The following is a 15,277-nucleotide window of genomic DNA, read 5'->3' on the forward strand; positions in this document are numbered from 1 at the left end:
GGGGAACACGGGCAAGGGTATGGATGAGTGAATAATCAGTATCGACGGTTTGCTGCAGACCGGCGACTCTTAAGAAGCGGCTAGAATAGGAGAGCACTTAATAGCCTGGGTGCACACGCTGAAGGGGAAGCAGTTCAAAGGTCGAACACGTGGGGAACAGCGCCGGGGAGACAAAAAGCGGTGGAACACGCACACGGTCCCGAGCATGCTCTCCCAAGCGTGGAAGCATAGAGTCTGCCTCTTAACATCTGCAGATGCGGGTCATTCACATTTTTGTGAACGTGTCGGCGTGTAGCGGGAGTGTTTCCACCTAGACCGTGGAACTCGATTTTTTGCTGGCCGAACAGCGGACAGGATGGAACCAGTAGATGACAGGCTCACCACCCCTCACTGCATGGAGTTTGACTTTTGACGAACGTACGTTGAAATTGTCTTCGTTTGCCAACTGCCAGATTTCTGGTAAGCCACGCTTACCGTGCAATGCGTCTTCAGGCGCGGCACAATTTTCTCGCTACTGCGGAGACGGGTTCACGGGACGCGCAGACCATTGTCTGGGCCCGCGATCCGAGACGCGGCAATCAGGCGATCTGACCGCCTGTGTGCGCGACGCCCGTTGTAACGCTGGTTTCGAGCGAAGGACGGCTATTGTCGCCCGAGGTGGCTCTCCTCTCCAGCTAAAGCAACAGACACGTAGACATAGGTGTGCGTCGGTTGAGACGAGTGGAACGTCTTCTTCCAGTGTGCAGCAACCGGATCACGGTTTTTGAAATTTTCGTCGCCGGTTCTCTACGCCCGTCTGGGTGTTTCATGTAGACAGTATACTCATTGTGGTCATGCTCTAGGCTTTAGCAGGAAAAGGTATGTGATTTTTCTTCAGTGTTGGCACTGTTGCAAGGCGGAGTGAACATTCAGTTAAGTGGTGTGGCATCCATGCGTGTCACAGTAGCCCTGGGAACCCTGCACACGGAGAGGGGTTTCTTGCCGTTCGTTGCCTACAAGGAATCAGCACAACAGCACTGCTACGTCTCCTCGGCAGAGCCTCAGGAACCACTCGCATGGTAATGCCGTGCTTTGCTAGCTGCTTGGATGTTCCGTTTCTTTTAACGAAATGCCCGAGTACATGTGCTACGAATGGCTGCTAAAAGTCGCGAAAGCTTCTTCGCGGTGAAGCGCGCCCATGAGCGCGGTGGCCGGGTTCGCTGAATACTCCGCACTGCGTCAGCTTGTGGAAGGAGATCCAAAGAATGGCTCTTTTCTGAAGATCTTCCACGTTGAATTTGTGCGATGACACGAAGTGGCAGGAGCGATCCCGGATCCCAGGAGAGCACTCGCGAGTGTGGCCGAGCGGACGATCCTGCCAAAGCCGCGAGCTACAACAGCGGCGTAGGCTTCTCGGCCGGAGGAATCGCGGTAACAAGCGGGACTGAGGCTAGCACTAGTGTGAGTCCCACGTCAGCTTTCATCGCCCGCTTGCAGCAGCAATACCACGAGCGTATGCGATCCGCTTCGCCTGCCGCGTCGGGCGTATCTTCGTTTTCGTCAGCATCAACTGCCGCCAGAGCGATCGCATCAAGGACCGCTTCACCATACTCCTTGTCATCTCTAGGTAAAGTGGCGCCTACTCGAAGGGCGAATGTTCCGTCCAGATCATGTGTGCCGCCATGTAATTCTAGCCTGCTTCCGCCACTAGAGCCGTCGATTGTAGCGAGGAAAGGGTCTCTAGCTGGAGGCGGGGAACACGAGGCGAGACCGGGATCGGACACCTCTTTCGAGACTTCTTACGAACGTGGCGAGCCGAGGCCCCCACTCTCCATCAGGCAAGGGGATACCGTCTCATCTTGGACATTGGAAGGGAACTCCCTGTCTAAGGAAACTGCACGGCCTGCTGCATCACAGCGGGGACCGGTTCAGCAGGTACAGCGGAAGCAAAGGGCGTCACTTCGTACGCCCAGTGTGCAGTACGGACAAACAGATGGGGATGAGACACTCTCAGGGGGCAGGAGGACTCGTCTGGAGACGGTCCATGCGCATGAACGGGGCGCCTGTGGAGGCGAGCCGGTCGCGGGTCCGAACAGGCGTGGAGGTGATGCAGGGCCCGGAGATGTCAACGGCGTCAGCAAACAATGGGTCAAAGGAAGACCTGTGTTACTGGACAGCTCGCTGTTTGGACATAGTCTGGCCGCTGCCGCCCCCATAAAGTCATCCAGATCATCTCTTGATGTGAATGCTCTGCCACAGTCAAGATCGCAGAGCTCTGTTGCTGCTCTCGATCCCAGGTGTATCGAACACGGGGAGGAAGATTATTCGAAGTACAGCTGTACCACCGTGCGTTCATGGAGGCCCCCACACAGTGTCAGTTCGTTCGTGGCGACGGCTGCAGGGATGCTTGAGGAGGCGCGCAGGGACAGGACTGCTGAACAAGAAGGAATTCAGCAGCTAGATCTTCCCCGGGATGGTCACCTGGGACCAGCGAAGGCAGCAGTTGCGCCCACACGAGCCGTCACACGCAGTTGCAGCTGCGATGTGGTGTCTGTGGAATGGCCTAGCCTCAGCTCTGTGACCCGAGTAACTCCATTTTCTGCTTCGGGTGGGATCAGTCAAGGCCTGTCATCAGCCAGCCGCAGTGCTTTTGTCGAAAGGTGCGAGCGACAAAGCAGTAAAGGCAGGGCTTCGGCAGCTTCTCTGGGACGGTCGGCATCTGTTCCGCGAGTAGTAGCGACGACCGGTGGCAGTAAATGCAGCGTTACCCACGTGCCTTCGTGTTCGTCTACAGCGTCTTGCGTGTCGGGGTTATCGGCTCTTTCTGGATTGTCCGAGACCCGGCGTGCTTACCTCGCACTGAAATCCAGCAGGTCCTTAGCTGGTGCCGCTGCCAAGCAAGGAGGTACCAGATCGAACGTAACTGCCAGCGAGTCACAAGGGGCGGCGCCACTTTCACGCAACTCAAGGGAATGTAAGGGGAGTCGGGACAGCGACGTCACAACAAGTGGCAAGGCGAGCGCTTCAGCGTCAAGCAGGCAAGTCGGCACGAGAGCCGGTGAAGGCGAGCACGGGCAGGCTGTGCGACGAGGACTGACACCTTTCCAAAGTGAACTACTTCGACAGCAAGAAATGCATCTCACCCGCAGAAAAACTGGGTCTTTACACTTTCCACTACAGCCAACATACGAACAGTACCGTCGCACGCAGCTGGGCTTCCCAGATGCGGGGGGTGGAAATACCCCTCCGGCCGACCGTCCTTCCGATATATGCCGGAGACAGGTTCGCAGAACACCGGTTTCCGGACATTATGAAGGGGCCTCTGCTGTCTTGTCAAGCCGAGAAGAACTGGCAGCAAGAGACAGTCAACACAGTACAGAGCGTGTCTCTGTCACTAGCTCGGCCAACGTGGACACACTATATGAATTGGATAACACTTTCTCGCCTCACAGACACCAGCCGGGACCGCATTCCTGGTGCCAGATTGAGATAACAGCGAATCGGAAAAGTGAAACGACACGCGCTTCTCGTTTTGACTCTTGGCCGAAGAACTCCGGGTTCGGAGCGGACTCAGCAGGTGGGGACAATAACATGCACTCATCTACCGCAGCTGTCGTCGGTGAATGTGAACCCCTAGTGGATCACTGCTCACCGTGTTCCCCTCTTCGTATGGAGGCCTCTCCCAGCAGAGGGGCCAAGTTTGTGGTAAATGACCAAGGATCTCCACGGACGACACGCAGGACACCTACAGTCTCTTCAGAACGTGACAAGGATAAAATGCAAGATGTGCGACGAGAGCACGACACCGCCGCAGCTGAAGACGTGCAGAGGGCCGCGCACAAGGGTGAAGGCAAGCGCGTCGAGCTCCGGGAACAAAGCCAAACTTTGCCCAGCGGAGTGATTACATCAGCGGCGAGGACAGGCCGGGGTCGGCACCGGCATTCACCTGTCTCCGAGCTCAGCGAAGTCGGAAGGACGGCGCCGGTGCTGCGCTCGTCTCCGCCTGTGCTTGGAGGTGACAGGAGCCTCAGGCCTTCTGTGGGGCCTCCGGGCGTTTGCCGGAAGAGCAGGGAAGGCGGCAACACTAGGAGAGAGTCTGAGGACTGTAACTGGTTCGGAACACACTCCAGGCGACAGGATGAGTGGCAGGTGTACACGAGCAGTTCCAGCCGGGGAGGACAAAGGAAGAAGATGGCGTCCGCGAAGAGAGGAGACGGGGATGACCAGACTGTACCCGAATGTGCCAGTAGCGCTGCTAGAGGGGGGAGGGGCACCGATACCAGTGGAATCCGTAAAGGAACCGGGAAAGAACAGGTGCCGAAGTGCCATTCACCATTTGATGAATCGTGTACTGCGTCGGAGGGGAGTGAGCCACGCAACGCAGACGATCACATGTCTGATACAGTCCACGCTGTCATGACTGAGAGTGAAAATGGTGGACGTCACTTGCTTGGTCATGGAAAGGGCTGGAGTCATGATGATGTAGAAGTCGTAGGTCCAGATTCCAATCTTTCGGCTGGTACCGACCCTTCGGCTTGGTCTGCGCCCGGGCCTGTAGCACGCGACGAGAGCGAGACTCGCGAGAGTTTACAAGCTCCGTCGTCCTGTGTTTCCCTGCCAGAACAGCGCGGCAGTGCCTGTCAGGTGAGACGGAAACCGACGCGCGACGTTCTGGAAAGCCTCGACAAGAAGAGCAAGAAGCCTGTAGGCGGTGTGTTCGAGGGGAGCTGCGATAGACATACCGGCGCAGAGCAGCCCGATGCCCCAGACGGCGACGAGGGAGCTATAAGGCACGAGAGAACATACGAAGAGCAGCGGTCGGATTTGAAGGACCCTTCAGCCGGTAGGCTTACGGGGGACAATGCTGTATCAGGTAGGAAAGACAGGCAAGAACAAGTCTCAGTCTGCCCAGCACGAGCGGCACCTATCCTAGAAGGCCAGCCAGCGCGCGACAATCAAACCACCTTGGCCTCCTTTGATGTGGAGAACATACAGCAAGGAAAACTCCCATCTGTCTCTGAGGGACCTGTGAATGCTAGGCATTTTTACGGAGCATCTTCATCTCCAAAAAGCTCTTCCCCCTTGAGTTTTTGTGATCCGAAGGCTCTGCTAGCAAAACTTCGGGGTGAAGCAAGACGAGCGAGCAGTGGATCCAGTTTGTCGGCGGAGTGTAGTGCATCTCAGTACTCAAGGGCATCGTCCTCAGCGACAACAAGTACACGTGCAAGCACACGTGCGTCAAGTACCAGTTTCATCTCACCCATGTCCCGGACACGTGGAGCGGCGTTGTCCGTTGGTTCCTTTTTCGCCCGTAGTGAAGCAGCGAGCGAAAGAGACTTCGCTGAGGGCGTTACGTCAGATGGTTTCGTGTCTCGGGCTACGCCACCAGCCCATGGCGGTGACGGAGTACTAAGTGACGACCCGTCGGTAGGGCCCTGGAAGACAAGCGTGGGTAGGACGGCCGGGAGATCGCGATGTACAGAGGCACGTCTGGTTAACACCAGGGAGAATGAGCCGTTGCAGGACAGCTACAGCACAAGTCATGGAAATTCTATCAGTTCTGCTAACTGCGGAAGGGGACACTGGTCAGGTTGCGGAGATAGGATACCTTGCGTCCTACGAAATGGGTCGTCAAAGATGATGGAGTGTCACGCAGCGCAAAGTAAGTATCATACTGCTTTCGCAGGCGGGCATCCGCTTGTAAACGAATGTGGCGCTAATCCGGGAGGAACCCAGCGGGGCAATAAGAAAAAAGGGGCGCCGCTGCCGAAGAGGGCTGAGGAGTCTCCCGGCAATCAGGTGTGGCCGCAGAGTGCGGAGGAGTCAGAAAGAAGAGGGCCCTCATGTGTGAAGCGCCTGCCGGAGAAGAAAGCGCATGTAAATGAGGAACTGGTGGAGTTGGGCGTGGATCAGGATTCTTCAGACGAGCAATTAGGGATGGAAGGGGATGCAGATCAGTGCCTGGAGAATGCGCATTCCGCTTTCAACGAAGGAAGCCAGCGCCGGCAGTCTGTGGTGCCATGCGATCTTATCTGCACGCTTCCCGTGCAGCTTCAGGAGCAGTATGGGATGTCGTCCCAGCAACACTATCTTGCTTCAGTTCCCTCGCAGCAAAGTTCAAGGCAGGAGACAGCTTATGGCCCGGTACATTTGGAGCCGTCACAGGTCCTTGGCCTTCTGCAGCGCGGAGCAGCTCCTGGGGATTCCGCTGAGGGGAAGGAGGTTGTTGCGCGGGGAAAGCCTGTGCATTTATTTGAGCATGAAGACCGAGGTGTCCGATCGAGGCAAGCGTGCAACGCCGCGGTGCCGTGCGTAACTGTTTCGCCAGACGAGGCAGTGCCAAGTAACCACACCGTCACGGATCTTCGTTTCCGCGGAGATCCTTGCAGAAAAGCCGCGCAGCATCACATGGAGGTATTTAAAGAGCAGCAGGCAGTGCCGGGCTTTGATGAAGATAAGGAGAGAGATCGTTTTCTGTTGGGAGCTCAGCGAATAGTGCGGGCACACCGCGGGAAGACTACGGTACTGAACACAACGACGACAAATGTGTATCCATGGCGCCTGTTTACAGATGGAGACGCGGAGCGCGGAGGACCTCCTGACACAACGGCAGTAGTTGAGGAGTCTTGTAGAGCAGTCCCGGGACGCTTTAGTGGAGTCGGGAAACTCTTCATGCGTCACCGGGAAGGCGGCGATAGTGAAGAAGATGATCAAATACAGGACCAGGACTCGGAAGCGAAACTTCTTGGAGTAGTTATACATGACTGTGCTACCGACGAATGCCAGACGAAGTCTTTGGCGCAGCAGGCTCGCCGGCCGTCGCCTGTCAAGGAACCGGTTGAGGCCGTAGAGACGATCGTGCGATCCGGACCTCGTGATATTCACCCGAAAGCGGCCGTCCTCCCCGCTAATGTAGAGAAGAACAACAGGCGTCGGCGAAAGAAAGAAATTGTTACGCCATATCCTTGCAGCCTGTTGCACGGAAAGCCACATGGAACTCCAGAAGGGGAAACCCATGTTTTTCCACGCGCGACTCTGGCGGCCCCGGACACCGAATTGGCGCACTCAGGAAGAGCGGCAGGACGCGGCCACGTATATTTATCGCGTAGTTCTGACAGTGTGCCTTCTCATCTACGACGGATCACCGCTAGACCTGCTTCTCACAGCACCTTCCACTTTTGCAGAGAGGGGACACCGGTGACCATCCGGTTGCATCAGCCTACCCTCACGGAACCGGGTGACGTGTCTGTTTCGGCAACTGAAGCATGCCGTGCGTCTGCGGTTGCAGGCGAAAGAGCAAGAGCTGTAGATCAGCACGAGCCGGGCTGGCGGGACGTTGCTGCAGACTCAGTGAAAGGGGGCGGGGTGGAGGAACCAGTGGGGGGGACAGAGACAACGTCGTGGGAGGCGCGTGTAGCAGCAACGAAGAAGAGTGTGCGTGAACAGCTGGGTCACCTGCTTGAAGAAGATAAAAGCCGCTGGCCAGCGGAAGCCTGTGTCAGTGGCCTGTGCGACATGGTGACCTCCACCTGTAGCTGCTGCTTCGGTGAATCGTGGCAACGGATGAGTCCAGAACGACAGCATCGGTGTGGTCAGATCACCTTCTGGGCACTAGTGGGTGCCCTGGTAGTTGTCATCTTGATTGTACTTATTTGCATAGTCAGTGTCAAGATGCTCAGGGATTGAAGGGATAAGCCTCTCAGCAACACTGCGAAAGCTTGAAGCTGAGAGGAAGTTCGTGGGTAAGTACATGTGTGCAAGTTTTTGGCAACCCTTGGTAAAGGAGAACTGACAGTTTGTACGCCTGCGTGCCTGGACCGCGCAATAACGCATCTCCTACCGTGTAGGCCCACGACCGCACGGGAGGATTCTACGGATCGTCGCCCGACCGGTTCACGGTCCCGCAGCGCCCCCGCAGCTAGGCGTTGAGAAATGTCCCGTGTTAACGTGAGTCTTGCAAGGCACTCCCCCCTTAGCTAGGCAGTGGAGAAATGTTGCCTGATGCTAGTAAGCACTCTGCAGACAAACACGCGTACTGGCCAAAAAGGCCACCTCTGTCAGCGGTTTACGTAGAGGGCTCGGCGGCTGCGAGGTAGGGCGAGGTAATAGGTGGGGCACTGGAGGACAAGGGGTACGTACGGGCGCACAAGCGACCGTGCATGCGTGCTCCGCTGCGGCTTGAAGCCCGTCTCCTGAGCGCGAGGATGCCATGAGCATCTCGAATGACAACTGCGGCTACACACGAGGACGCGCGGGATCCTGCGGTGTGTGTCAGCACCGGGTTTAGCTGTACAAGACGGGAGGCTGAATGCAACGCGAGTTGCGGACGTGAGTGCCTGATGGCGGGAGCGGCCTTTGATGCCGGAGGAGCTCTTCGAAAGTCCGAGGACACGCGCAAAAACAGAGGTTACTCGTGAGTGCACTTTGTGGTGAGAATTTCTTCAGTCGGTACTTTTCCTCATGAGTCATGGGTAGCCCCGTCCGCAAGAAGACTCTGACTCAAAGGTGAAACAAGAAGAGAAACAGCGGAATCGTGAGTTCTGGGACAACCGCGTAGAAGAGGCAACCGACATGTGGGGGAAAGAGTCGCGCTGTCCGTGCCCGCCGGAGGCTCAGTAGGGACGCAGGTAAACTCGTCGGAAGCTGGATGTAGTGAGAGCACCACTTTAGCACGTCAGGTTGCGCACAAGACCTTATATGATTGCCTTCAGCCCGGGCGAACCTGCGCGAAAGAGTGGACGCGACGTCGACGAAGGCGTCGACACCGAAGCCGGCTTGGGGGGGAAGTGAGGGACCTGTGCGATACTACTTGATCAGTTTGACCGGTAGCTACAGACACAGGAATCTGAAGGGGCTGCTCAAGTTCTGCATTGAACAGTGAACGAAGAGCCACAACGGAAGCCCGCAGGAGCGTGACCCGAAGCGAGTGCGAGTGATGACGGGCACCGCTCCAAGAGGGTGTCACGGCAAAGAAGTCAACCCCCACCGTGGGGGCAACAGTTATAGAGGCACTGAAGACCGCTTGTGGCGACTCAGTTTTGCTGAGTGGCCGGAGAGTGTAATTATACGAGTGCCAATTCCTACAAGAGACAGACCGGTCTGCCTGCGTAGAGGAAGAAGCGCCAGACGACCCAAGAACGTTGTGTTCCCCTCCCGGCCAAGATCTGGTTGTGGGTCAACACTCCAGTAGATCCATACACCTAGTTGTCCGTTTGACCAGGCAGTACACTCCAGGTGTCGACTCCACCAGTACCGCGGACAGCGGGAAAACCTCCTCCATCATACCTCGCGGCGTTGTTTGCATCGCGGGGCTAAGGTCAATCGATCAGACAAGGCGACCGCAGGGAAGCCAGCCAGAAGCCGCGACGTAGCGCCAGGGGGGCACCCAGCGCGTCTCGAAAAAACAGATTCTTTGCCTGACCAGCTCAGAGCCGGCTACGCTTCAAGCAAAAAAGTATAACGAATTTAGAGTTCACAGCCAGTTTAAAGAAGACTTTTAGATAGGGTGGAGGAAAACACGTGTCGTCGCGCTGCTTCCCGCCGCATTTCAAAGCGGGCGTTCGAGTGTTACTGGCGACTAATCGTTTCCCACACAGGAGGACTGAGGGCCCTGCTGGACCGGGGCCGGCTGCCAAGTTGTAGAAATTCCCGTTGTGTGCTGAGTTACTTCGCCTTGCAATATGGTCCCGACCGGTCTGAGGGCAGCTCATCGACCCGTTGTGGGTTCAGGCAGGCACGGGAGCGTACTCGTCCCAGTGTTCTTTCTGAGCGTGGTGCACTTTTTCGGAAAGAGTTCACCTTGGAGCTTTTGCTTGGCAGCTTCGAGTCCCCCGTCCCCTGTGCGAACTGATTCTCTGTACAGCGATTCCCCGTTCCAAACGGACTCAGCTTCCAGCTCGCCGCGGTCAGAACGGACTCAAGGCGGCTCACCGATTCCCGTTGTCGCGCAACAGACACCTGCGGCTGGCAGCAGTAGCCCTACCTTCCCAGCGCACTCATTTCAGAGGCTCTGGAAAGTTAGCGATGGCTTGGATGGGCTGACGGAGACGGCACGTCGTGCCTCTCAAGCGAGAGAGAACATGGCATTCGGTTATTCTCCGAGGGGGAAAGGCTTCGCGCCTCCTAGGGATCCAGAGCAGGTCGCTCGTGCAGTACTTGGGCCAACATCAGGAATGGTTTCGACGTTTCCTTCACCCCTATCTATTGCAAGTCCTTTCCCTAGTATGTGGCCTCGGGCGGCAGCCGCGCAGGTGCCTTTGAGTGTGCGCCGTCGCCGCATTCGCAAGATAGCGGACGCCGCGGCAAGAAGGGAGCGGTCACCTGAGCTGCTTACTGATCCGCAATTTAGACAACCACTCTCGAGTCAATGGAACGAGATAACGGCTCCTCCTCTGAGTCCGTATACGCCCCTGCCCCGCAGGGGGAGAACTGGGGAAGCTCCCGTTGTGTTTTCGCCACGCGAGACTACATGGCAGAACGGCTCCTGGACTCCGCCCACGCCAACTGCGTGGCGACCAAGCCCGGTCCTAGACCCTTGGCCCACGTTCCGACAGTGGGCAGCACTTCAGCCGGGAAGAAGGAAGGGGGGCCCGGGCCCTTCATTCACGCCACGTCCCGTTACATCTCCATGGATGCCACGTTCCTCGGTGATGTCCTCGGGGGCTCTTGGCCACCCTCAGCCTCGTCCGTCGGTTCGGGCCGCTCACTTCTCGGAGAATCTGGCAATATCTGGAGAGCCCCTCTCTCGCCCCTTTGATGGGAGTCGCGCCGCTTTTTCATTCGTGCCTTCAGCATCTCCCCCGGACTCTTGGTGATCGGCGATGAAGTGGCTTTCCGATTTTCAAATTTGCAGGGGCGGAAATCCGAAGTCTTACATCGCACGAGAACCGAGTGGGCATGAAATGATGGCACCCCGGCACGTATGCCGTGTTCCCGGTATATTTACAATCTGTGGATTTGCCAGGACTGGGGGCTAGTCCCATGTTTTGCACAGCGGACAGTTGAACTGTTTTGGGGTCGCCTGTGGAACGGACAAAGACAAATGTTTGAGGTGGCGATGAATGCACGGGTCTCCTGCGTCCCGTCGTCTATTCCAGTCCGCTTCTGAGCGTCTGGTATCAGCTTGTATCTTTTAGCCTGCTGCAGAACTCTCGTTCCTGTGCTCACTCTCCAATGCGTACGCTCGTCGTTGGACGGTAATTCGGAGTCGGCACCAGGTACAGTGGCCATCAGCTGAAATTCGCTCTGTCAAGAGTTCACACTGAAGCGCTACCCTCGGGTGGTCGCAAGCCACAACCACACCACTACTAGACTCTTCGGAAAGTACAGCCGAGTGCCGATACTCAGGTGCCGGTGCACGCGCTGAGGCACATACCGGCTAGTCTCACGCGCAAGCGGTTAGGTCTGACGCCCGATGTGAACGGCGCACGGCCGCTACGGCGGTAGCTCAGCGAATATCAGAGAAAAAGAGGCCATCCTGGCTCTCTTACTCTTGAGGCGCGTAGTGTGCCCCTCCGACAACTGCGGACTCGCACCCTTCCCCCTACTTCGAAGGCGCAACTACACAAACGGAAACGCTTTTAGTGGGACCGCCGCTGCCGGGACACAGATTGGAACTCCAACGCCTTTGCCAGAGCGTCACCCGGGCCCTGATACGACGCTCGAACTTGTTTCCTGCCCGGGCAAGTCGGGTTTGCATAGCGGATGACCCGTCGTCTCTGGTGCCACCGCCGCGCGTCCGGGAGGCCGCGGAGGAAGCGACGCAGTACGGAGGGTGCGACGACCGATTCACCGGTTGTTTTGGTTTTTCTGCGCACGGGATCTCTTGTTCCTTTGCACTGTTTCCAGCCCGACGAGTTAAACTGTCGCGTTGCAGTGGCATGGCAGTGAAGTTCGCTGGCCCTTTGTGTTTCTCATTTGGCTGGGTTTCCTTGGTGGGGCAATCTCCGTTTTTTTTCATGCATTAGGTTCAATTATTTCCCGACACCGCTCTTTTTGTTTCCGGACATGGCGCTGTATTCAGGGTAAGTCCGTCTTCGTTGACTACTCCCGTTTCCGCATCTCTCTGTCTCCACCGCCCTGGGTTCCCGGCTGGAGTTTTTCTTTTCTGCTTCACGCGCTGCAAGCGTGGTGCGCACGAAAGAAGCCGCGTCGTATATAGATCCGTTTGGTTGGTTGTTTTCCAGTGACAGTTTTGCGGCAGTAGACGGAAGAAATTGCTTGTACTCAATTTCGTTCAGTTTCAGTGGATGAGGTATTCCGCTGGGGAGTTCTATGTGGTGGAGGGTTCTGGAGTTAACCCGTTTCCGCTAGACGCTGTTCTACGGCGCGGTTGGTGGTATTCATAGTTGTTCGACTCTTCGTGAACAGACTTGCGACGTTCACGCGTAGTGTCCAATTTGGCTGGCGGTTGGTTTCCTCGGTTGGTGAGCTGGGGTCGGTCAGGTGATGCCCGCTACGCGGCTTTGGAGGATGCTGCTGAAGGAACGGTGGCCAATCCAGCATTGTCAATCAATCGCACCAGCTTGCACGCGGTTCCTTTTCTTGTGTGCCCGTTGGTGCTTTATGCTCACAGGATTCCAGACGGGTTCGCCAAGGGAGCGACGACTGTAGCGTTCTGTGCGTTGTTGGTGTTCTCTTACGCGGCCATCCGCGTCCAAGCTGTTGTTGGGCAGCAGGGGAGCGGACATAGTACAGCTATTCTTCAGAAAGTGCCTGAGGGGTCGTGGCGAAAGGTTCAGCAAGGTGGTTGCGTGGTGGGACGGTCCATGCATTTGGTGGTAGACCCGCAGTTTCCCAATATCCAAGCCTCCTTGGAGATCCCTAACTTCGTTGGTGCGCAGCTCTGTGACTGGTTGGATATGCAGCTCGAACACCACAACAGGGTTGGCAAGAACCACTGGAAGAAGCCCACAGGGTTCACCAAGTTTTTCAGGAGATCTCGACCGCATAAGTTCGAAGATTACCTGACTGCTGTAGTGCGCTACATGGATTTCGTTGATTATGAGAAGGTTCCGGGTGTTTACGGCCACGTGCCCACCCCGTGGATGCTTGCGACATTTATGTATGAGCCGCCGACTCCTGCTTTTGGAAATAAGAAAGTGGCTTTTGTAGCCCAGGGACACGACCCAAGCGTCGCAACCGGAGTGTACATGCTGATGTCTCCAGAGATTTCTGCTCAACTCGTGGGCGGTGCAGGCACACAGCAGTTGCAGGCAGAACGGTGGGGTTCGGAGAAGATCAAGGAAGGAGAGGACCTGCCCTCAGACGTCGAGCAGCCTCTGCTTCTTCGAAATTTTCTGGTGATAGGTGAGAAGTGTTTTTTCTTGGACGGCCGGCTGCACACGAAGGAGACCAAGCTGTGTGAGTGGGCGAGCAAGTGGGCTGAGGTGTATCCCTCTGCATCTGCTACAATGCGCGTTTACAAGGCGGCGCTGTTCACCTCCAACCCGTCTGGCTTTTTGGCGGTTATCCAGCTTGAAAGCCCGGAGTACAGCATGTACAACAGGACAGTTCCTGTTTCGCTGGAACCCAGTACTTCTTTTGCTGGATTGTTTCAGGCCAAGTATGACAAGATTATCAAGAAGTACAGGGAGATGTAAAAGGTACACAACTCAAAGCGCGTAAAGGGCTGGTTTTGGCGTGGTCACTGCGACAGAGAGGATCTTTCTCCAGAAGAGCGGCAGGCTTGTCTGGTGTTCTCAAGGTCGTGAGCAGTAGGAGTATCATCGGTCCCAGCTTGCGTGCATGCATTTCGTTGAGTTTCGACGGTCTTGCCCGGATTTCAGGACTTCTCAAGAGTGTGTGCGCCAGCTCGATCGGGAGCCGAGCAGTAGCGTGGCATTGGAGTCGTCTCTCTCCTGAGCTGTGCCGGGCTGGTACCGCAGTAATCCCGTGAAAGTATGTTTGTGGCTGTATCCATGCTGCTCTTGAAATTCTATCTTCGCGACAGGTGGCTGCTCAATGTTGCATGCAGAGATCGCGTTTTTGGTTTGTTTGCGTTGCCGACAGCGCGTCATGTGCGCGTCGGCCCGACGGGGGTGCGAAGCAGGATGAGATCTGGTCCGATAGGCCTCTGCGTCGCACGGGTACGTGTTCGCAGGAGCGGGTTTTGCAGCCACGGCCCCAGTATGGCGGTATTGCAGGTTAGCAGGGAGCAGAGTTCACAGTTGTGTACAACTTGCCAGGGACCGTCCCCATCACTGTATGCAAGTTAGCCCAAAGAACGAAGCGAGTTTTGTCCCCGTTTTTGTTTGATATGAACTGTTGACGCGTTCAGTCGACCACAGCCTACCGAAGCTCCAGTTGCCGTAGCGATTTCCGAACTCGTTTTGAAGTCTAGAGCAGGTGAAGGAACTATATACATGGTACCGCTGGCTGAGATCGGCGTCCGTAGTTCAAGTGCAGCTGCTCCGCCGCCCAGAATCGTTCAGGACATAATGGCACGCTGGGCTCAAAAAGATGCGTATCACACTTCAGGCGGCGCCAACAAAAGTACGGTAGTCTTAGACTCACTTGCAGTGAAGGGACGGCTTGTGCGTGAGCGCGAAGCACCAACCCCGGGAAGAAACAGACACCAAAATCTCACGTCGGGTACAGCGGTTTGGACGGGTTGCGCACCAAGGTGACGCTGCCTTTCTCAGCCATTGTAGAACGCGGTAGTAGGTTCAGCTGATGAGCACCGTCGCAACAGCCGGCATCCAGGCTAGGGTGAAAGCGACAAGTAGCGACGACTGGACACGTGTTGAAGTGTTGGTGAATATCAAAGTGGCCGTGTAGTTTGTTTTGGCGTCCCTGACTCTAAAACAAATTTTCACCGTACTGGGTAGGTAGGTGTGTGGCGGTGAATAGAAGACATACTTCTTTCCTGTTTCCGTGACTTGACTCCCGTTGGAGTGCGTGTATGAGAAGACATGATCACTAGTGTCCCACCACTTGTACCCGGCCGGAACTTTTTCGAAGAGCGAGTGGTACTCGACTGCTTCCGACGTCTCGCAAACTTCGTGGGCGTACACGAAAGTACGACGGGCATAGTCGGTGGGCTCCAGCGTCACTTTATTGAACATATCCAGGATCGTGTACTCCTGCGCGTCGGGCATCATGTAAGGAAGTTCTCGATTGTCTAGCAAACCGAGGTCTCCAATTACATAAGAAAAATCCGTCGCGTCCGCTGGAGTGAGTGTGCTACCATGAGCGGCAAAGCACACAACCATGAAAAAGCATAGACCGGCGGAGTGCTTCATCTTGTGTGAGTGCGGCTCGGCCAGCGAGTGCTTGTTGGGGAGGAACGGTTCGTGGG

General features: G+C 56.3%; 1 protein-coding gene across 1 annotated transcript in view; it reads left to right on the forward strand.

The window, feature by feature from the left end:
• Window positions 1-13,828, forward strand: part of CSUI_002824 (uncharacterized protein) — a 16,324-nt gene extending 2,496 nt beyond the window's left edge. The window contains exons 1-3 of the mRNA XM_068063023.1: window positions 1-7,665; window positions 11,986-12,002; window positions 12,554-13,828. The exon at window positions 1-7,665 is cut by the window's left edge and continues 2,496 nt beyond it. Of these exons, the coding sequence (XP_067924990.1) occupies window positions 1,285-7,665 (6,381 nt within the window). The 5' untranslated portion in view covers window positions 1-1,284 and the 3' untranslated portion in view covers window positions 11,986-12,002; window positions 12,554-13,828. The remainder of the gene's footprint in view (window positions 7,666-11,985; window positions 12,003-12,553) is intronic.
• Window positions 13,829-15,277: the final 1,449 nt, after the last annotated feature.

Source organism: Cystoisospora suis (assembly GCF_002600585.1).
Source record: "Cystoisospora suis strain Wien I chromosome Unknown contig_1201, whole genome shotgun sequence".
NCBI classification, from domain to species: Eukaryota; Apicomplexa; class Conoidasida; order Eucoccidiorida; family Sarcocystidae; genus Cystoisospora; species Cystoisospora suis.